Genomic DNA, 23,489 nt, shown 5'->3' with positions numbered 1-23,489 from the left:
ACCCCTGTGTTCTTTAAAATAGGACTCAAATATGTCTTGTGATAAAAGATCACTAAATTTTAGAGTAGTTTTGGGCTGACTCAAATAACATGCACAGAAAATGCCCAAGCACTGGCAGGTAATGGGCCATTCTCGAATGACAGCTGGCATAGGCTACCTTGGTGTTAGAGCTGAGACAGCTTCACTGTTAGCACAGGAAATTTTAAGAGCACATTTCACAAATTCTTCTTCCCCCTGTTTCTTAGTGAAACATTTGTGAGGGAAGGAATTACTGGTTCAAAGAACACAGGCAAGCATTTTTTTAGATAACCTTGGAGTAGGAAAGGAATACAAAAAAATGTCTGGAAGGAAGAGAGCCTTCATGAAGCTCTCTGTACTAGATCTATCCATCTAGCTACTAGCTGGAGATGAATCCCATAATTTCTTCAGCAGAGATGGCTTTGCGTTTTTTTCCCTGTCAGTAGCGTGATGCAGTTAATAAAGTGCCTTGTAATAGCAGCATGTTTTGAAAAATGAAGATTTGAGAACAGAATGGACCTGTAAGAAAAGCAAAAACTAGGGAATATGTGACCTTGGAAAAGACAGAAGTTATGTTTCTGTAGTGTAAACAAACCAGACAGGTTGGGAGTAGTGGTGTCTTGAATGACTATGTTGAATGAATGACTTATAGGAGTGACTTATGATTACAAGGCACACTCAAGATGTGAATAATTTTATAATATATAGTGGCAAATTCATTGCTTATGATAGCATGCTTCCAAGTCATAAGTTTCTTACATCTGAAAATAGATAATATTCTTCAAGGGACTGGGCTAGATAACATGGAAGTAATTTGTTTCTTTCACACATTTTCCATGTGAGTTCGATATAAGGAAATGATTTTTGGTGAGTGGAATGTGTATGAAGATATTGCGTGAGTAACGCCTTGCACAGAGACCCACCCTCCTGTGATAAAGAATGGCATGTCTTGCTGGTGTAATAAAAAGTCTGTTCTGACTGCAACAGTTGCTCAGATAATTGTTACTTTCATCTGTGCTATGGAAAGAGATGGCATTTTCTCTGCTTCTCCTGAGATCTAGATCCAGTATGTCCAGTAGAAATAGACATGATATTGAAGTGGTGAGAGACCATACTTTGTTTTATGAAAACATGCTTATGAAACTCTTCTGGTCCTGACCAAAACGTAATCTACAGTGTAAGCTTCAACAGAATTATGTAAGGGAACAAGAATGAAACAATATTTTTCTCAGAGAGGGTTGGAACACCATATTGGGCACAGAGATGTTACTACAAAAGGAAGCATCCTCTTTATTTTGGATAATATTTTTGGATGTGTAATTAAACACAATTTTGTGTTGGAGCACAGTTGTGTTTTAAATGTGTTATACTCAGCATAGTCTTTCCTAAACAAACATTACTGGATAACATTAGTTTCAAGAGCTGTGTTGACACATGGATGTATACTGTGCCTGCTTTGCCACTAGTGCTTCAATTTAACAGCATTGATTTATACTGATAGGACTCATGTGGTATTCCAAAGACTGTTACTTAATAAATTGTACGTAATGATAACAAGATTTAGCTTAATTATGATAACAGCCACTTGTAGAGCACCATGAGAAAGATTAAAGTCATTAAAGAACTGTTCCAACCACAAGATGAAAATGCTATATTAGAAGAGCCAGGTGAGATTCTCTGAGGATCCTTTTAAAATCTGTGATTTGAAAATATAGTAGAATTGTAGCAGAAGTCTTCCCAAATAGCAGTTGTGTGCTCTCATCGTGGAACAAAATTTCTCTTCAGGGAGGAGTATCTTCTGTATGATCTGCTCCATTTGGAGTTTGGTGGAACAACTCTTTGCTTTGGGGCTCGTGTCAAATTAGAAGTATAACTTTTTGACTCTGATGTCAGTCAGCTTCTATTCTTGTTCAGCTGTTTAGACTACCAGCTGAGTCCAAGCATGAGATTCAAAAACAACCCATAAATTTGCTTTCTCTATTTAGACAGATTGTGTGGCTGAAACTCAAGTCCCTTCTCAAATTCACAAACTTTTGGTCTTTGCTGTAGCATCTACGCTCCTAGCCATGGTCATTTTTGCTGCTTGGGATTAATCAGTGTATTTGGAGAAGAGAATTAAGTCCTACAGCCCAAAACTATTAGTAGTTTTTCCTTTTGTCTGAAATGACTAAAAATACCTTTCCTAGATATTTTTCTTATATTTTGCATATTTAGCCCTAAAACTTACCATTTATTTCTTCAGAAATAATGAGTTATCAGAAAAGCTTAAATAAGTTATCAGAAAGCTCAAAATTCATTTTTCTTAGACCACAAACAATGAGTTTTCTTTTCTTTAATACATACTCATGTCCCTGTGATGCTCTTACTAGAAGCCACACTAAGTGTCTGTGCATTCCTAGGATCCACTTGTCCTACAGTGAAAAAGGTGGTTTGGGATAACTGCTTTCAATGCAATTTGTCTCAATAAGAAATACTCTCCTGTTTTCAGTTACATAGTAAGGAAGTTAGGTTGAAATCCAGGCCTGAGAAAGATGTCCTGGTTGTTTTATTTATAGGAAATATATGTAGGCAACTGAGCTGTTTTGGGCCCCTTGCCCAGCCAGAGGTAACCTTTGTGTAAGGTTTGCTCTTCATTCTGTCACTGTGATTTTTATTCATTGGGAATTTTGTTGCTGCTGATACTGTGTGTGTTTGAGAAGGAAAAAGTAAAAAATAAAACTAATTTATATATTTCTACTAATATATCAAGTCTAGAATGAAGTGCAACAAACTTAATTGCTACAGATTATGAGCAAGTTTTTCAGGCAAATTATACAGATATTTCGTTCTTTATTTAAACTGACAATAGCTTTGTTTTCTTTTTAGTCTTTTGAGACAATATCTGGCTTTAATTGAAATATATTTTTAAAACTTCCCATCAAATATGTGTTGGCACTTCCTAGGAAAAAAAATCTGAATATTTAGAATTGTTTTCCAATATTCTTGTATGCAACATTAATTAACACATATGTTGTCTGAGGAAATTGAAGTAATTTCTACAAACCAAATTTTTATTTAAAATAAAAGAATGAATAATACAATGTGATGGGAATGAAAATATACAAAAAAAGTATACAAACATTTTTTGGAAATTATATTCTTAAACAATATCCATTCCATAACCTCAGCTAAGGCAAAAGGAGCTGAATATTCTTTATGGCTTCTGGGAAGTCGCTGCTTCTGTAAAACACTGAATTTTTATGTGCTTTATTCACTGAATTGTCTGACAGAAGATGAACCCATCGGATATATTGGCTGTGTCTGGTTTCAATTTGTTTTGTCTATAAAAAGTCAACGCTTCCTGTGAGCATTATCAGACAAAATAAATAAAGTAAGAGAGATAATTGTTTAATGAACTTGGAGCAACATGATTCAGGCAGAATATCCTCACAGATTTTGCCAAAGGTAATAAAATTCTCTTGCACCCTACTTATTATTTTTGAATAAGTATCAACTTTTTCAATTCTTAAGGGCATTTTTAAAACCCATACTGAATTCTGTTTCTTTGTACTTATGACTGCTTTAGTAGTTTGGAATCTGTTAATAACCAAATTGAAATTGATAATGAGATGATGTAGAAGTCAGATGTCATCTAGAATAAATATTATACAATCATGTGCTTTTGTCTTTGATTCCTAGTTCCAAGTACTTTAGTCCATACAAAAGACAATAATTTCTTTATTTTTGCATAGCAGTTGAGCATTATGTCAGAATTTACAGAATTTATGATATAGTTATATAGAAAAGGAAAACCCTTTTGTTTCGTCCAACTACAAAAATGTATTTACATTTGTCAGTAAAGTTCTGTATTGTTATATTTTTTGTCTGAAAACAAATTCTATCACATTGACAAGAACAATCTGCTCTAATGTAGTATAAAACATTACTTTATTATCTATCAATGACAAAACCTGGATAAAATAATTTACTCATTGTTTGTGATTTTTATGTCTTATTTCAGATCAGCCTTTGCCAAAATATGATCTTAATCCAATTTTTAGCAGCAAAAATATTTATTTTTTCTGTTTGTGAAGAAAAAAATGAATCATTATAATAACCTGTGCTGGGTCAGTGCAAACATTTTGTATCCTTTTTGTGACTAATAGTGGAGAGATAAGAAAGCATATTATCAAAATATAAGCATATTTCTCTGCTATATTCTTCTCCCAGCTTCCGCAGAGTGCTAGTGAAGAAAATGAAAGAGAATGCTGAGAACTTTTGGAAATTAATGATCTTTTCCTATTACCTTAAGCACTATTTTGGGAACTTAAAGCCCCTGATTTGCCAACCATCCCAAATTATTATGCAAATTTCTAGGGAAAAGAAAATTTGAGTATTTTTGGAATAAAATATAGAGTTTAAAGAATGAATCTCTTTATTTGGAAACATATCATGAGCAAAACATAGATAATGACAAAATAGTCTCTTAGTCATTTAAAATGCAATTTTGGAACAGTGTTTAAGACCCACTGGGTTTCAGAGAGCCTTAAAATGTAGTTAATTGCAAACACATTCATGAAATACAGATGTTCCTTCTCCTAGTGGATTGATAGCTGAGGATGACTTGGATCACCTCATGTAATTCCTTGAGTTTAGGCACTAAACTTTAACACAAATAATTCTGGAAGCATTTGCTATAACTATTTGAATGCAAAAACTAAAATGTTTGTTGACAATGCATATATCTACTGGGAAACAAATATATTTAATAAAAGCTAGGGGCCTGAAATTGGTCACTCCTAATGTTAACTTTTAACACTGCCCTAAGGCATTCTCCTAACCAAATTACTTGTCCTAAATCTTAGGCATCAGTCCATAAATGACAAGCATCGTCTTAGGCAAGGCTTTAGGCACCTTATCACTTGGGACCCCACAGATTTGAGCAGCAGTATAAACCCAAATGGTCTGCTAACTAAAGTGCTTATTTTTCATTACCAAATTTTAATTACTGAACAATTACTGAATTCTCCCATGAACATCAAAATTAATGAGGTCTGCTTTTCTGTGGACTTTTGTCCTGTGTCCCACATAGAAGTCCCATTCTTATTATTAATAATCTTCTGAATCCCTATTATTTTCTAGGATTCTCTGTGGTAAAAGCTCGAGTTCCCCTTTTATGTCCCTCAAACTCTCCCAGATGTCTAAGAACCTCTGAGGCAATATTTGCTCAGCATCTGCACTTGGCTGGCTGCTCTACATCTGCTTGTAGCAATTGGAATAGGCAACTGCTGGGCTTCTCCTTCAGCATTTCTGCCAGCAGCAACTCATCACAGACACCAGTTCTCTGAAACCTTGTTGAACTTCAAGTTTGGGTGATTTTTAACCAAACCTCAAAAGTGTTCAAAAAGTATTTCATAAATATATAGGACAGATGAGGCATACTAACTACACAAGTTCGTTTTCCTAAGTTTTCTAACTGAGACAAGAAAAAAATATTTTGTATTTGAAGAAAAAAAATTCTGAAATGTTCTTTGAAAGCTAAGGATTCTGAAGGTAAATCAAAAGAACCAGGCACAACCATTCTCTTTGCCAGCCTCAGGGCTGGGAATGGAAACACAAAATTAAATCATGTTTTTCAGGGTTTTTTTGGCTAATATTATGTCATTTTCTTCTGTACACAAAAGTTTACATATCCCATCAAAGTAGTAGTGTTCTTGTGGTAGAGACAGTCTAAGTAAGATATAAACAAGGAGAGCTGTGTCGTTATTAAGTCAGACAAAGTATCTGGGAAAAACAGGATGCATGCAAGTCTTCAGCTCTGAAGTTTAGGCAGTAAACTGCAGACTAAATACAGGTTGGAAACAGTTGAGTTTGGCATAATAAAATTATACTTGAAGAAATTGCTGCCAGCTCTGTGCTTAACAGAAATGTACTGCTCCTCTGGTTTACATCTATGAAAGCTTTGAGTGCCTGTTTGTTTGTTTATATCTTTTTAGCCATATTAGGTGTTTAATAAAGTACACTGCTTCTCCTTTGGAACATTCCTTGCTTCAGAGAAATGTTTTATATCCCACTTATTTCCTTGGTTTTCTTTTCATAAAAGCAAATAGTTTGTTTAAAAAGAAGTAACTTCTGTGAAGGAAAAAAATAATCTTGTTCTAGGAATTTTTAATCTGAGTTTCAGTATTGTAGCCCCTGATAGTAGGATTCCGTTTTTCATAACTAGTGTGGTGGATTTCCTCATAATTTTTAATATTTCTTTTTATGTTTTGTTCCCTGTTGCAGCAGCTTCATTTCCTCTGGTCAAGAGAGCAAACCACTTAGTGATAGATTTTCATTTTAGTGCAATAATACGTATAAAAAGGGAAAAGGAGGTGAAAATTTGAAGGCTAAAAATCATTACTTCAGAAAAAGTATATATGGTGTCTGGAGTTTCTATAAAACACATAAGGGATCATATAATTTTAAAACACTACATATATTACATCCTGAATAGGCTGTAATCTAAATGAGATAAGATATATATAATTCAATAGACAACAGTTCAAAGGGGAGTCCCCTCAGCTTTCCTGCACTGGGAAAAAGGGAGGAAGAATTTCCTGATACTCTTCACTAAAGATAGACAGATAGTAGTAATAATAATAATCATCATCATCATCATCATCATCATCATCATCATCATATACTTTTGTAAATAAGAAACAATGTAAACGCCAAGAAAACCTAATTTGAATGATATCTAAACAACTATGCTCCACTTCTTTCTTAATTTTAGGGAGAAAAACCTCCTGGTAAGTAGTCTATGCAGAGCATATTTTGCCTTACTCTGAGATGAGTGACAGTTACCAGTGAAATATGTCAGAGGCAAACCACTAATTGCTCTGCTATGACGCTGCCAAGGCTGCTGGAACAGGAGACACCAGGTGGGACTGTCAAGGGTAGAAAGGCAAGGCAAGAAGATGGAAAGGATCAAAGACACAGCCAGAAAACAGTGATTACACAAAGGTGTGCCAGCTGTAGACAGGGCTCATGCAGGTGAGGAACAAGTATTTTTGTGTTTTAGGAACACTGTATAAAGCCAAATATGAATGTGAATGCCACCAAAGCAACAAGTGAGAAATAACAGAAAGCATCATAGTGGGAAAACTTGAGGAGCAGCAGCTCACACTGGAAGACAGACGGGTTCCAAGCAGGGAACCAGTATTACCTACAACCAGTATTTCCTACAACCAGGATTTACAGAGACTTCTATAGGAAATAGTCTACTGGAGAAAGGAAAGGAAAAACCAACTAATAGTATGCTCCTACATTTCAGTCTGAGACTTCTTTGGGACTTGCCACAGACTACTGAATTTCAGCTCTTGCAGATGAAACACTTTGTCCATGGGTATCTCTTGATGCTCTCTGAGACAAAGGGCAGATATGTTTATTCAAAATATAAGTTAGTGTAATCAGTTCAGCATACCCAAATGTGGCATGTCTTCTCAGCCTCTACTATCAGTGAGCCACCAAATATATGCTCAGGTGGGGTCATGTAAGCAAAAAATACATCCTCAGTAAAGTAAATTCTCTCTAGGAACAACAAAAAAATCCTCCATTTTTATTTTTTGGACTAAACTTTCAAGCTTTTAGATTTTTAAAATTAGTTTTCTTTAGAAGTTTGTAGCTGATATACCTATGCATTGCCTGAGTATTACCTGTGCTACCACATGGCCTCTGGGGAGGCAGGATTTCATCCTCCAGAGACACAACTAATCAGGACTGGAGCCACAGCAATACAATAAAGAAAAAAGAGAGAGCTCTACTTTCAATGTTTTCATCTTTCAAAGTTAGGAGTGACTGAAACATTATATAGAGAAGATCAATGCCTTGCCAGTCTCACAGACACATTTCTCATTATCTAACCTCTAGTCCCAAGGAAGTCTCTTGATTTTAACCCTTTTAAAAAATATGTGATTTCTGGAAATAATCCAATCTTTCATTTAATTTGACTAGAAAGTTTTCACAGGAATTTCTAAAACACCCTCATTATGCCACTGTAAGCAAATCAGGAGATTTCTGATTCCCATTTTTCCCATCTCAGGAAATATGAATAAGCACAGTCATGTTGGAATAGTTCTTCATAAGTAAATAATATTGTTGAAAATAATTTTTATTGTTTAAAGAGAAAAAAAAGAAAAATGTAAAATGGACTGAAGAGTTCTCATGTATGAACTAATAGCTTAAAAAGAACAATTATTCTAATATATAGTAAATAAGTTAATGACATTGAATAAAACCTGACATTTAATGTAGTAAAATATTCACTACAATTTAAACAACTTTATAAAATGGAAGATGTATAAAACCCTATGTTTAGGAATTGGTTTTGAAAATTAATTATACTTTTTCTTTCATTATTACTTTTTTGTGTTTAAAAATGATATAATTTGCTTAACCAGAAATAAGATCATCTGAACATATGAAATGTGAAGAGAGGAAGGTGACTAGGAGCAGAGCTAGATAACAAGGTTTAACACCATATTAAATGCATTAGAGAATATTGTTATGTCAAGTGTTCCCACTGAAGCACAAGCAAATACAGCATCATGCTATTAATATCATGGACCCTTAAAATGATTTCCAGCTGATAACCTCAGCTACCCTTGCAAACACCAGTTGAACTTCATGAAATTCCTACATCGTGTATATTAGTAAAATTTATTTTAGAGACTGTCAAAGTGGAGCAAAGAAAGTTCTGACCAGGAATTAGAATGCACAGGTAAAATATAATGATGGTTTTATTATTGTATGTAGGCTCTACCAAACACAGTAATTACATCTAGTTATTTTGCCAATTTTTTCTAGGGTTTTGGTAGCCCATCAGGTGAACATTGGCTGGGAAATGAATTTATCTTTGCAATAACAAGTCAGAGGCAATATTCTCTAAGAATTGAATTAATGGACTGGGAAGGAAACCGGGCATATTCACAATATGACAGATTTCACATAGGAAATGAAAAACAGAATTACAGGTAAGAATCTATTGAAATTCTTTTAACTCTGCTGAGTGATAAATATTGTTCATTGCTAACTTGTCAAATATGATGCTGATTTTCATCAAAAGATTGTAAAAACACCCCAGAAATCAGATTTCTCCGTGTTGGAAGGATAGAGTAAACCTAAGATATACGAGAAAAAGGGATCTATTCAGTGTATTTTCTGGTAGAACTGCTAAAAACTCTGTAACTTTTATATTCAGAACTCAAAATTGATTGAATAGAAAAAAGATTTGGATTCTTCATTAAAAACTGAAGGATATCTACCTCAGAAGCAGAAGACTGAAGCAATGGACATGGGAATAAAAGACCAAAAATGCTGTTAAACTATCTGATATTTGCAAATTAAAAGTTAGTGTAAATGAAGAAGAAAAAGAGAATAGTGGATTTATTTTGAGGAAATTAAACACAAAACCTTTTCTTAATAATATTTTTCTCCCATACTTTGTTTTAAGATAAAAGTTTATTTAAAAAAAAAATAAATAACCACTTGAAGACACAAGAAATACGGATAGCCTAAGTTGTCATTTATACTATTTCTTAATCATTGCTTCATCTGAACAGGCAGTACAATGCTAGAAAAAGAAAATGAAATCCATAAAAATATCCAATTATTTATTACAGCACATCTAACTAGCATAAGACTCAGAAGAGAGACAGATACATTGTAAACTCAGACATTCAAGGCATGTGACACTAGGTTGGTATTCAGATCCTCAAATTCAAGTAATATGATTCTCAAAAATGCTGACTGCCTCCCTCCCCCCGGGTCCCCAGCGAAATGGAGGTGAGAGCAATTTGCTCTTTCTGCTGACAGGGCTGTGCCCAGGTGGGACAGAGAGCAGTGCCCCTGCCCTCTGGGGCACAGCAGTGAGTGGGGTACAAGAGCAGAGGACACCTTTAGAAGCAATCAGTAGGAGTTCAGCTCCTGCAGAAAGCAAGGGCTGTCCCTCTGCACACAAAGGACAGCTCTATCCCCTGCTGCCTCCAGCAGTGCTGTGCCTGGCACTGCCCTGGGAAACCATTGCCCCAAATCAGGAAAGGTAGAACACTTATTCCAAGGTAGTTTAAGGCAAAGAATAAATATAAGTAAAGGAAATTGCTCAAAAGAGAGGCTAGAAAGATTTATGTAAGACATAAAAAGAGCAGGGTGAAAGTGGGGTCTTAAACATTAGTAAAAGTTGTTCAAAAGGAAAAGATGAGACAATTCCTTGTCAAATGAAGAAAAATGTTGAAGGGTAGTTATATATAGCTCAAAAACTTTATGATGAATCAGAGGAAAGTGTTGCTCATGGGATGAATTAAAATCACTGAATTTGCTAACAAAACCAGTGTCTTTTTTTGCACATACCTATTCTGCACTAAGGACAACATGTATTGTTGAGGAATTGGAAGGCTGTTGAAAATTTTACATGTTAAAGCTCATGTTTAGAGAAGATTTCTTTTTCAGGACTCCTTGGTGTTCATTCGTGGCAAAATATCAAGAGAAATGTGTTGTTATGTTTCAAAATGGGAAGGGAAGGGAAGGGAAGGGAAGGGAAGGGAAGGGAAGGGAAGGGAAGGGAAGGGAAGGGAAGGGAAGGGAAGGGAAGGGAAGGGAAGGGAAGGGAAGGGAAGGGAAGGGAAGGGAAGGGAAGGGAAGGGAAGGGAAGGGAAGGGAAGGGAAGGGAAGGGAAGGGAAGGGAAGGGAAGGTGCTTTCATTATAAAAAAGGAAGATATTTTGCAATATAAAATAATATTTTCTGAACATGGAAAAAATCGAAAAAGGATCCATGTAAATTCTTCTTGTGAATCAAGAAAACCAAAAGACGTAATTCAAACATGTAGAAATTAAATCAGAGGGGGCATAAGGGCTTCAAAGAGTATAATGTTGAGTAACAGGCATAAATTCTGCTACCCCTGTCTAAGCCACTTTTTTACAAAAATCAAAGGGAATTTGACTGGAGGCTGTTGACTTCACTTTTGGCTCTTGTCCTATTCCATAGTGTAAATGAAGGCCAGAATGAGATCTACTCACACTCTGTGGTCTCCTTATGGTGCAACTGAAGCACTTCTGTTGAGGAAATGGGAAATCAGATTAATTCATACTTTTCTGGAATAAGCAAAGATGAAAACATAAAGAAGTTAAAAAGTCCATCTCTGTTGTCCCTTTGGGTTTCAAATTAATTCCTCTATTATTTTTATCAGGTATATTGGAATACTTAAAGAAAATAGCTAAGTAACATCATGATAGTTCTGTAAATAATGATGTGTAAGCCACATGCAAGTCTAAACTGGTTTTTATGCTTGACAAATTTTTACAGGAATACATTCTATGACATAAAACTCTTTATTTTGTTTGCCAGCATCACTATCTGTGATAGCAGCAATTCCAGAAGGCTGGCTGAATAAAAACCTAATTATTGAGTACTAAACAGCTGGCCACCCTTCAGAGAATGCTGCTTTCCCTTTATCTGAGAAGCTGCCATTAAGGATTTAAATGACTCCTCTGAAGCTGAAAACCACAATTCCCAAACTCCTGCTCCCAGTGCCCTTCCTTCCCAACTTTCAGGCATTTGCCGTGTTTGCTTTCAATACCTCAAACACAGAACAGCACACCTTTTCAAAACTTTAGTTACTGTTATTTGAAATAATTTTGCCAAAAAAAATAGATGCTGTCTTATTTTGGAAGCTTGTTTCTTATAATGACCCACATTAAATATTGTTTCTGTTTGCAAAAAAATGTAATTGCACACTGGCTAGATTCACATTAGGTTTCAAGTAAACTAAGTTCACTAAGTAATAGTAACCAGTAAAGAGGCAAGTTTCTAAGCTGGTCTGGGAAATGGATCAAGAAAATCTGAAATTGAAAAAGGGCACTGAAATGAGAAGAAAGTCTCAAGAACTGGAACGTCTTTAATTTTTCTATGGCAGTACCTTGCATAGTTGGAAGATGTGAAAAAAAAAGGTTCCAGGTGGAAAGGAAAGGAAAGGAAAGGAAAGGAAAGGAAAGGAAAGGAAAGGAAAGGAAAGGAAAGGAAAGGAAAGGAAAGGAAAGGAAAGGAAAGGAAAGGAAAGGAAAGGAAAGGAAAGGAAAGGAAAGGAAAGGAAAGGAAAGGAAAGGAAAGGAAAGGAAAAGAAAACCATGAAGTGATAAAATCTGCTTGAGAAAATTTCAAAAATAATTTTCATATTGTTCTTCCAAAATCCAGCCTCAACATTATGCAAAGTTCAATTCAGTCTGGATAACGCCCAGGTGGTGATTTCAGAAGGGTTCTGTTTTTTCTCTGGGTTTTTTGTATTCTCTTTACTACTTTTTATTAGTCTGAAGAATCTATTATTAAAGAGAGTAATGCTAAACACATGTAAGTTCAAATATACTTGTTTCTCTTTCAAAATGAGACAGCTCCAAGAGGTTTTCTGGGAAATCAGAATAAAATCTCTTTATCCCAGATGATGAGTGGAAAGAAGGTTGAGATGAGAAGGTGGTTACTGAATCAGTAAATGTATAATGATAAATGATAACTGAAACAGAAAATCAAATGCTGCATCACATGTGAAATCTTTAATAAAAGTATCTAAGTGATTTACATCTTTTAGAACATCCTTAGGTTTCTTATCTACACAAGATAGATAAGTACACAGAGACTATCTGTAAATATGATGCAAATATCTCTGTCAGACTCTTTGCAACTCAGACTGTGGCAAGTAAAATGTCCGTGCAGTAAGAAGAGCCAGATCTTGCAGATCTCCCATGTAGTGCAGTGTTTCTTAACGTAATTAGGAATTATTTATAGAACTATAAAAACATGAGTTGAAAGAGAATCCTAAAAGACACACGACCTCTCCTCTTTTCCTGTGTAGATGCTGCCTAGCCCACTTGACATTGTTTGATGTTCTTTGGAGATGTACAGCTGTGATACACTGCTGCTCTGACCCATGTCCTCAGATCCTCCAAAACTGAACAGGAAAAGTAACCATGTGTTCAGATTTCAGGCACCACAATTCATAATCCTACATATTAGTTTATGAAAACAGATATATTGATGTTGAATTTTGAACAGTAATAATTTCAGCCCGCAGATACATCTGTTTTTTTCTACTCGTGATATAGGAGAAGCACTTCCAAGCAAAGCAAGGGGTGAAGAATGGGGAACTGCACTTTTAATTCTCTGAGCTATTTTTACTTCAGAACCACTAGAGAAGTTTAATAGACAGTCATCTCCCTAAGACAATATACTCTGGTATTTAATCATTCGTTTAGTTAGAAAACTTTACTATTGCTGCAATGATTCACTAACTTTGGTCCTATCCATGGAGAAATATGATTAAATGATCAGACAGCTCTGCTCAGGTGAGCAAGGCTTTGGGGTTGATGTAGGCATAGGTGAAAACTGATGATGGACAGAGACCATCCTAACTCCCCTCAGTCAGTTTGGACTTAAGGTGGTGGCTGACCTTAAGTGGTAGTTAAAATGAAGAAGATACTTTATATTGGAACAAGCATGAGAAAAGGATTACAAAATCTCATGAGAAAGTGAAAGAGAGCATAGATCCATCAGGAACACAGAGACTTGTTGACAGGGCAATGATGGTCATGTAGGGAAGAGTCAGGTGTGTGGGTCCTCAGAGGAACAAGTTGATGAAATTCGTTGAAAATAGGATAGGTAGTTATTAAAATTATTAAAATAATTTCAAACTGCTGACATGATCTTCCAAGGCCTGTAAATCTAGGTGACAGTTTCCAAGCTCTCCAATATCCTTTGTCTTTCCAGGCTTTGCTTTAGGAAACTAGACCAGTTGTTGAAATTAAACTAAGAATTGGTAAACTTTATGGGACCTGGTAGCAGAGAGTTTTCAATTCACTGAATAAAATATTAGACTTTTAGTTCATGTTTGATTAAATGTTTGTATTTTTAGTTACAGCAGTAGTATTATTTCTCTCTGTTTTCATAGACAAATCAGAAAGGTAGTCTGCTGTCAGAAGCTTTGATATAATGTTCATCTTAGATTTTTTTTAAGGTTGAGGCTATTTATATAGTTGTTGAACTAATGATAGAATTTCTTGCAAAAATCCTCACTTATCTTTCTGTAAAATAGAGACAAATATATTTATCTTTACAGTCTTTTAAATTTTACTGCTGAAAATTCTGTAATAGATAGTAAAATAAGTATTACTCGAGACTACAAATTTTATGGGGACAGAAGGTTTTATGTATCTTTAATTAAGAAACAAATTTTGCATAGTATTGCTGTTTCAGAAACAGGACACAAATAGGCCATTCTCACTTCCTTGGTGTACAAAATCCCATTTTTAAATATTGGTGTACTTCTTGTTATTACCCAGGCTTTTCAGTGATACAACTGTATGAGTAACATTTTCTTCTTGTGCCACTTGAGTTTTTTAGGCAAAATAGGGAATCAATCTGATTTGTAAATTTTTTGAGCCATCTACTTAGCTTCTTCTGCATGATTTGTATCACAATAAAATTTTGAAGGATCTATTCAATCTTTTCTCAAATGGGGAAGGAAAAGTACAGTGGAATATATATAGGAAATCGGTAGCAAAGTGAAAAAATAAACACAGATCCTCTTGGAACCCAGTTCTGTGCCCAGACCCCAGTACATTTCTCGTCAAATACAAAAATTACAGAATAATTTTTAAAATAGTCATGTTGCAAAAACACAAAAAACCTGTAGGTATTCACTTTTTTTTGGAAGCTGAAATTCAATTTGCAAGTCCGCTTCAGAGGAAATAACCATGTAATATCCTATTAACAGACAAAATGATATTTATGGTGTGCATAATTTCTATGTTTTCAAAATATTTTTACCAAAGAGTGGTTTAAAGTCAATAATATGGATGAAATTATTTAACATCTTTATGTATATATAAATATCTGGCATAAATAATTTGGTTTTATTTAACAATATTATCAGTCCAATAATATTCTATGAAGCCTAAATACTGGAAATGCAAGGATTCAATCCAATGTCCATTAACCAGAGGTCTTTCTGGAAACATGCCAGTGTTGCTCTATCATATCAGTGACTAAAACTCACTGGCAGTTCATGCAGTATCTCCAAATGTAAGCAGAAATTAAATACAACAATTTCTCTGACTGAAAGTTGATGTAAATATGCTCATGGAATTTATGAATTAAAAAAAATAAATCTACATAAATCCCAATATACACTATCTATCCACAGCTAATAATTTCCCACTTCTAACTTCATTAATGTATTTTATAGTTCAGTATACAATAGCTGTGACTACTGTGGAGCAGGAACAAAGCTTTCCTTCTTCTCTGTTATGGAATCTAATGAGAATGCATTGAGACACGCTGGCTGCTCTGCAGTGCACTACATCTTCAGAAGATGAGCCAGGGGCTCCTGAGGTAACAGAAACCAAGAGAGAAACACCAGTGAAATATCTCAACAGAATCAAGGGTTATTCATCTAAGAAGGTGGCACAGCTGACAGCCCAGCGCACACAGCATGGGCAACAGACAGGAGCTGGAAGCCACTGTGTCACTGGAAAACTGGGACCTACTTGCCACCGCTGAAACCTGGTTGGGTAAATCCCCTGAGTAGAGTGTGGCTATCAGTGGCCACAGGCTGATCAGTAGGGACAGGCAAGGAATGAAAGGGGGAGGCATTGCCCTCTACATTAATAAATGGATACACAGCAAAGAGGTTTTTTTCTGAAGAACAGTCACAAACAGGTTGGAAGCCTACAGTTAAGAATTAGAGACTGAGGCAACAAAAGGAGGCTGGTTGTTGGTGTCTGCTCCAGGCTGCTTGATCTAAGGAAGCCTAATGACAAAACCTTCTTGCTGTAGCCACGGGAGGCATTGCACTTACAGGCTCTTGTCCTGCTAGGGGACTTCAGTCACTCCCACATCTCCTGAAAATTATCATAGAGAGCTGTAGACAATCCAGGAGACTCCTGAAATGCATGGAGGATAACTTCTTAAACCAGGTAATCAGCAGACCTACCAGAGAGGATGGATGATGGTCACCATCAAAAGTGAGCTAGCTAATCACTGACATCAAGATTGGAAGCAGCCTGAACTTCAGTGGTCACAGAATTACAAAATCATAGATAGGTTTGGGTTGAAAGAAACCTTAGAGACCATCTAGTTCCACCCCCTGTCAAAGACAGGGACACTTCCCACTAGACCAGGTTGCCCATGTTTTGGTGGAGTTTGCATCCTGAGGGATATGGGTCAGGCAAAAAGTAAAGTCAGACCCTGAATTTTAAGAAAGAAACCTCCAGTCAAAGAATTAATTAATAGAAGCCCCTGGGAATGTGTCCTTAGTGAGCAGAACAGACTGACAGATCTTTCAGGACACTTCCCATAAAATTCAAGATCTAGCAATGTACAGGTGCAAGAAGTCCACAGGTAAATAAAGGCAAGAGAGCACCATGACTAAGTGGACACTTGCTGGTCAAACTAAAAGGCAAGAAGGAAATGCACAGGCAGCGGAAGCACAGCCAAGTATCCTGAAAACAGTGTAGGTACACTGCCTGGATATATAGAGATGAAATCAGGAAAACAATGATGCAGCTGGAGCTGAACTTTGGAAGGGATTCAATGAATCATAAGAAGGATTTCTACAGGTGTGTCAGCAAGAGAAAGAAGATAAAACAAAGTGTACTCTCCTCTATGAGACTGACAAAACTGGTAAAAAGAAGTGAAAAGAAGGCTGAGGTACTCAACAAATTATTTTGGCCTCGGTCTTCACTGGCAATATTTGTTCCCACATCTCTTGGGCAAAGGTACCACAAAATGGAGACTGAGGAAGCAAACTCCTTTTCACTGTAGGAGATCAGTTTTGTGACCATCTGAAGAACCTGAGCATACACAAGTCTATGAAACCTGACAAGATGCATCCCAGAGTCCTGAAGGAATGGGCTGGTGGAGTTGCCAAGCCATTCTGTGATATTTGAAAAGTCATGGCAGTCGGGTGAAGATCCTGATCTGGAAGCAAGGTGCTGGACCTGGATCAGGGCAACACCCAGTATCAGCACAGGCTGGGGGATGAGCAGATAAGCAGCAGCCTACAACAGAAGGCCTTGGGAGTTCTGGGGGGTGGGAAGCTGGACATGGCCCAGCAATGTGCATTTGCAGCCCAGAAAACAAAATTTGTTCTGGTCTGCATCCAAAGCAGTGTGGCCAGCAGGGCAAGGGAGATTTTGCTTCTCTGCTCTGCTCTGGTGAGACTTCATCTGGTATACTTAATTAATCGCTGGATCTCTCAGAGCACAAGATATTGACCTGTTGGAGCAGATACAGAGGAGGGCCATGAAAAATATCACAGGGCTGAAACACTTCTTCTGTGAAGAAAGTCTGAGAGAGTTGGGGTTGTTCAGCCTGGAGAAGAGAAGGCTCTGGGGAAACCTTATAGCAGTTTTTCAGTACTTAGAAGAGGCTCATAAGAAAGGTTGGGACAGTGTTTTTATAGAGCCTGTTGTCATTAGACAAGGGATGATGTTTTTAAACTGAAAGAGTATAAATTTAGACGAGGCATAAAGAAGAAATATTTTGCAATGTGATGGTGAAATACTGGAACAGGTTTCTCAAATTAGTGGTAGATGCCTTCTGGAAAAATTCCAGGGGAGGTGGGACAGAGCTCTGAGCAACCGATTTAATTGAAGATGTTCTTGCTCACTGGAGTGGCAGCTTTGACTAGATGACCTTTAAAATTCCTTCCAACTCAGACTGTTCTATGATTCTACTATTTACTAAAGACTTGAAAGGATTAATATATGCAAAGGCAGCTCAGAAATTATACAATTTATCAGACATTATCTGTTCAAAAGTGTTTTCTTTTGGTCAAAATTAATGCTAGAACTCCTTAACAAACCAGTATCTATGACAGGGAGGAAAATCAACATTGGTGTTCAATAAACACAAGAAAAATTTTTCCTTAAGATTTTAGAAAACCACTGGTGTACAAGCTTTACTAGATATATGCTGTTGGTGGTACATCAGCCTCGTTTCCAAGGAGGATGGAGAAGCCTCCAGTGTAAGTCACTTTCAGAATTTGATGTAGCAACAGCCTAACCATTTTGGTGTATCCACTTATTAATAAATAATAGGTAGATATCTGTTATCTATTTTCATTATTAGATCTTCCAAGCTGTCTCTAAATTGATGATGCCTTCAGTCTTGATTTTCTCTATCTTTTTCCCTTAACAGGTTAATTTTTAATTACCTTCTCCAAACTGATATATTTCCTTCATCAATACTGGATAATTTTCCATATATTCAGTTTCATGTGCCTGCAGAACCCACCTTCCAGAATTTTTTTATAGGATATTAGTAAAAATCTTTCAGTAATTAAGCTTGATTTTGCTCATGTTATTCTTGATGCTTTCCTTTGGCATTTTGGGGCTTTTCAGCCACTTAACTGAAAGAGGAGCTTGTCTTCCAATATGTTCCGCCACAGCTATCACTATGGAACATAGTGGGCATGACATTATCTCCTCCTCCAGACTCCTAAACTTTTTTAGAAAATGGAAAATATATGAGCAAGAACAAAAGTATCTTATTTTCCCATAAAGCTTATCTACAATAAAATAAACATCAATTCAAACTCGAGGCAAATAAAAAAAATATTTTGTAACAATTTTTTAGTCTTGGACATCATCCTAGATTTAATGAATTTAAGTGATTATTCCCATGTTTTCTTACAGGTAGGTGAGATAAAGATTTTCAGTGCTAACATTAAAGCTGTTGAGCCTTAGGAGCAGACTGCAGGACCCTATCTGAGACACTCAATTCTCTGTGCATGCCTGGGGAGAGATAAGCTGCTTAGACAGAAGCCAAATCAGGCAACATGCAGAGCACAGAGCTGCCTAGAGTTAACCATTAGGAAATTCTGAAAATAGCAAGGCATCCATTTATATCCCCTGACAGTTCACAGCCCACAGCTTGAAGGTAGAAGACAATGTCTTGTCTTAATCAGGAAAGAAATGAAAGGCCTTGGGTTAATGCATTCATTTGCCAGAGGGTATCCAGACCACAGCTATTGCTTCCCAAGAGAAAGCAGCAGTCCCTGCTGCCAGGGAACAGGCTCCTCGATGAATCCCTGATACTGTGCAGGGATGAATTCACTGCTCAGTGAATGAATAGGTACCAGGTCACTTGTCAACGAAGTGCAAGAGGGATTTCTAAGATTATGCTCCCTGCTCCATGTCTTATTTTGAATTCAATAGGTTTTTATTAAGTTATGTAATTATGTAATGAGGCAGTGGATACTATTCTGCTACACACATTTGTACTCCCTTTGAGGCTCAGTGAATCTTGAATAATTTATTTGTAGCAGGACTCGTGTTGCTGGTTATGTTATGCTGAGGGAAGTTTTGTGGTTTTAAATCTTTCTCTTGCTGAGTCCATAAAAACCGAACTCCTATGTGGTGGGTAGTAGTCACTCGGGTCAGTAAATTTTTACATGAAACTGTGGTTTGAGTAACAGCTCAACCACTTACCCAGTGAAGAATCTTAAAAAAAAGAAGTAGGTTTTGTGAGAACAATGTAATTTTAGACAGAACAGTGTTATGAAATCCTTGCTGAGGGCTACTGCACAGGTACATGAGTCTGAAGGCTGAGAGAACTCTTTAATGAATGTAAATATTGGCAGAAAAATTACCAATGGAAACTCAATAGTGATCTCCTTTTACATTGTTGTTCAGTGGAGATTTCACAGGGTCTGTCCCAGTTAACAGGGGAAGACAGAGAGTGTTATGGCACCTAACAGAAAGCTGCACAGGCTTTAATATAATATTGACCTGTTCTTACCTGTTCTTTAGTTTCTCCAATTTAAAATTACTACTTTCCTTTTGTTTTCATTATCTTCACTATCTACAGTGTCAGTCTTCTTGCAAAGTGTTACTCTCTTTTAAGCTTTTATTACTTTATGCCACCTCTACATTTACATTATGAAAGAATTTCAAACAATATTTTAATGAAATTTATCAAATCCTGTGCTGAATGGACTTCACTGTCCCCAGTGTAAGAGCTCCCACTTCTACCAGTAATAACACCAAAAATAACTACATTTCTTTAAACTACTTGCATCAAAGCATCTACAAAGAGCTAAAAATTACTGTTTTACTTGCTGTAGATTTTGATATAGAAGTCAATAATATTGTTTCTTCATCTCCAGTGGGGTTTGACATGAAACAGCTCCTGAATTAAAGGATCTTGTGTAGCTGAGACGCTTCTGGATATTTGCCACACATAAGGAATTTTTTAATGTAAAAACTGTTCTTTGTAGAATATTCAAACATCTCCAAGGTCATATGGTTTTAAAATTCAGACTATCCATCACAGGGATTTAAGTGATGTGATGTTTACCTCAATTTCTATAAAAATTAATAATATAATGATTAATTTTTATTGTTACAATAATTTTCTTAATTAGAAATTGTGTGCTCTTGGAAATTTTTCACTGTTTGAATCCACTAAATTCTTGTATAATGTAAGTGTTAAAATTTGTGTACAAAGTGTAATGCATATATGTAAGGACATGTCAAATGTTACAGATAGATACAGCATCACAGTGTGAAAATTTAGAGTTTCATTAATGTCTGTTGATCACTGATATGCAGAAAATTTAGTAATTCAGCAAAATGCAATACACCGTCTTAAGTGTGCACGTAAAAAAACAAATTCAAAAGTAAAATGCAGAATGAAGAAAACTCACAGTAAAATTCACAATTAGAAAATATTTCTGTGTTGGAAAAGTTTCTTTAATGAAGATTCCCTGGCTGCATAATTCTCTTCAGTGTTATCTGTGCAAGTGCAGTACATTTTCAGGATCAAATTCAGGTCCAGCTCAAAATATTTAACCTGGACATTATTCTTCCCATAACTTTGATGAAAACTGAAAATATGACACTTCCAAATACCACTCCTGAAAGGTAGAAAATCTGAGTACAAAAAATGGGATGTGTCTCTGATTTCAATGAGAAAAATTATACTCTTCGTGGATGACCGAGATCTCCATCAAAGTGAAGTTGACCACTAACTGCTTAAAAGATTTTGATGAATTTATTTAGTATTAGTGACAATATCTCCAGATTTAAAAAAAAAATGCTGCTTACGAAGTTTTCTAATATTTTCACCATGAGCCAAGCATTCAAATTTAGATCTGCACAATGCAGAAACAAAGAATGGGACCTGGAGGCCCTCTCAGAGAGTGTGAGCTCTGTGTGCCCCCGTAGCTGCTGACTCTCTGCCCAGTCTCTGAGCTGAACAGAAGCCTGGTTGACCTGTCAGAGTGGCTTTGAGCCCAAGCTAAAATACCCTCCCTGCCTGTGAGTGGGCTCAGTGTCACACTTATTGCGACAGTTCAGCTTCCAGCCAGGATGGAGTGTGGGCAGAATGAGCTCATGTCTGCTCAGAGAACTGACAGAGCAAGCTTTCATCTGCTTGAAAAACACAAGCAGAAAGTCTTAGGGTGACCCCTATTTAATCTAGAATGTACATGGTTAAGGTCTCTGAAGTCTGTGACCAGCTCAGCAGCCAACCAATGCCAGTGGTTTTTCCCCATCCTTTTATCATTAACAGCTCTACTGGCAAGGTTTCTAGAGCTTGATCCTGAGAACACTTTTTGCCCTGATTCACTATATTTTCAGCAAATGCCAGCAAAGTGGTGTGGTATTTTTTGTGAGTTTCCTTCTTTCATGAGTCAAAGAGTAAAGTGTTCTTGTGGGACCTGAAGAGAATCTGGCAAAGGGATCATCACAGATTTTTCAGTAGTCATTTATTGCACGAGTCTTTAGGTTTCTTGTTCTCTTGGGTTTGAGTTTTGGGATTTTTTTGCCCTATCAAATGACTCTCAATTCAGCTGTCTCTACCTCTAAAGTAATGGTAATAAAAACTGATATTATTCATTATTTGGTCCCTAGCAGCAGTGCAGCAGATGAGTTAGATCACAAAGCAGAGGTATACACCATGTCTAAAGAGCTGCTCATTTACATAAACCTTCCAACAGATAACAACTTCGAATGTCAGAGCACAAACTTATTGTGGTATCCAATACAGTGAAGATTTCGTTGTTTGGTTGGTCTGCAAAGATCTGCAAGAAGGAGGTACTCAATAACAATGAAAGCTTAATTAGAAAAAGAAAGAAAAGTGCCTAGTACTGTACAAAGTTTGGTCTCCAGTCTTCTGTTTCATCAGATCCTAGAGGCTGAAGTGTTTTCAATTTAAAATCAGTGCTGGAACAGCTCAAAAGTCTTGCCCCAAGTGCATGTGCACTGTTCATGTTTTGTTTTCTTTTATTTAAAATTATAATTCAGTTGCACTGAAGTAAAACCTCTTTGCACCTACCTCAATGCCATTTGAACCAAAGGAGTCCTTATTGTGAATCACAGCTTTTATTAGGTCATGACCTGAGGTTTTAGGGTGAAAAAGGCATGTAAAACATGCTGAGCACTGTTAGCCTGGTCAGTGTGGCACCAGGAAAGGACTTGGATCATAAATGGGTGACAGTCAGTTAACCTTTCACTCATAGATGACTGTTTGTTGGCCACAAATGACGCCAAGGGAGTTGAAATATGTTTTAATAGTCTGTTTATATTTTTCTACTAAGGTCTTAGTGCCACATAACTCATTTTGGCATTTTTTAAACTTAATTTTGCATTAAGAAAACCAAGGAAACAGTGAAGCCAATATTTATTTTTCAAATAGCTATAAACATTTCACAGAAACTCTCTATGCATCAGTCACTTATAAAATTTGTTGTCTTTTCCTAAATATTTGCCCTTACACTGAAAGCCTAACCTTAGTGTGATAATGGAGATAAAAGGCAGAAGATAAGTGTTGCGTGTTGTACAATTCAGACACTAATGAGTGAAGAGATCAAGCCAGGCCTGTTGCACATTATTCAGACTGAATGTGAGATGTGCTTGTGTATATAAGTACTTTTATTCTAAATCTAGTTTCTAATTTAATAAATCTTTGATCAAAAAATGAATAATGCTGATGTGAAGGACACTATCTGAATAAGACCAACCTTGACTTTCTCGTCCCCAGCTTTTTTTCTTCTTCTCCTTCCCATCCTCCATTTTAATTTTTTTTTTCACAGACTTATTTTAATCATTCTATGATGTACCCAAGTATTTTTTTTTTCTTTTAAGCACATAGTCAGTACTGTGTTGAGGCAGGACCACCAGAGCTCTCACTTAAAGTCAAGTCACTCTTGTTATGATTACACAGTCTTTAAGATGACATAAAACCATAAAAAAAATTAAAATATAAGGGTCAGAAAGAGATCATGACAATTATTTTGTCATTAATACTATCTTCTATTGTTTCCGTATTTGGAAATTATTGCTTTTCCTGTCACCTCCACAAAGTGATTCTTCAATATTTCTTGCTGTTTACTGATGTCATGAGTCTGAGTACATAACCACCAGATAAAGCCCTTTAATCTGATTAGAGCAAATTCATAAACTT

General features: G+C 36.3%; 1 protein-coding gene across 8 annotated transcripts in view; it reads left to right on the top strand.

Moving 5' to 3' along the window:
* The window catches only part of ANGPT1 (angiopoietin 1), a 167,850-nt gene that overhangs the window by 120,829 nt on the left and 23,532 nt on the right, over positions 1–23,489 (top strand). For all 8 annotated transcript variants that reach the window (XM_064394656.1, XM_064394647.1, XM_064394637.1 and 5 more), the window contains one exon: positions 8,845–9,011. In XM_064394656.1, coding sequence (XP_064250726.1) covers positions 8,845–9,011 — 167 coding nt within the window. The remainder of the gene's footprint in view (positions 1–8,844; positions 9,012–23,489) is intronic.

The sequence above is a fragment of the Passer domesticus genome, chromosome 1, assembly GCF_036417665.1.
Source record: "Passer domesticus isolate bPasDom1 chromosome 1, bPasDom1.hap1, whole genome shotgun sequence".
In the NCBI taxonomy this organism is placed as follows: domain Eukaryota; kingdom Metazoa; phylum Chordata; class Aves; order Passeriformes; family Passeridae; genus Passer; species Passer domesticus.
Note: the sequence above shows the minus strand (reverse complement) of the source record. Positions and strands in the feature narration are given on the sequence as shown.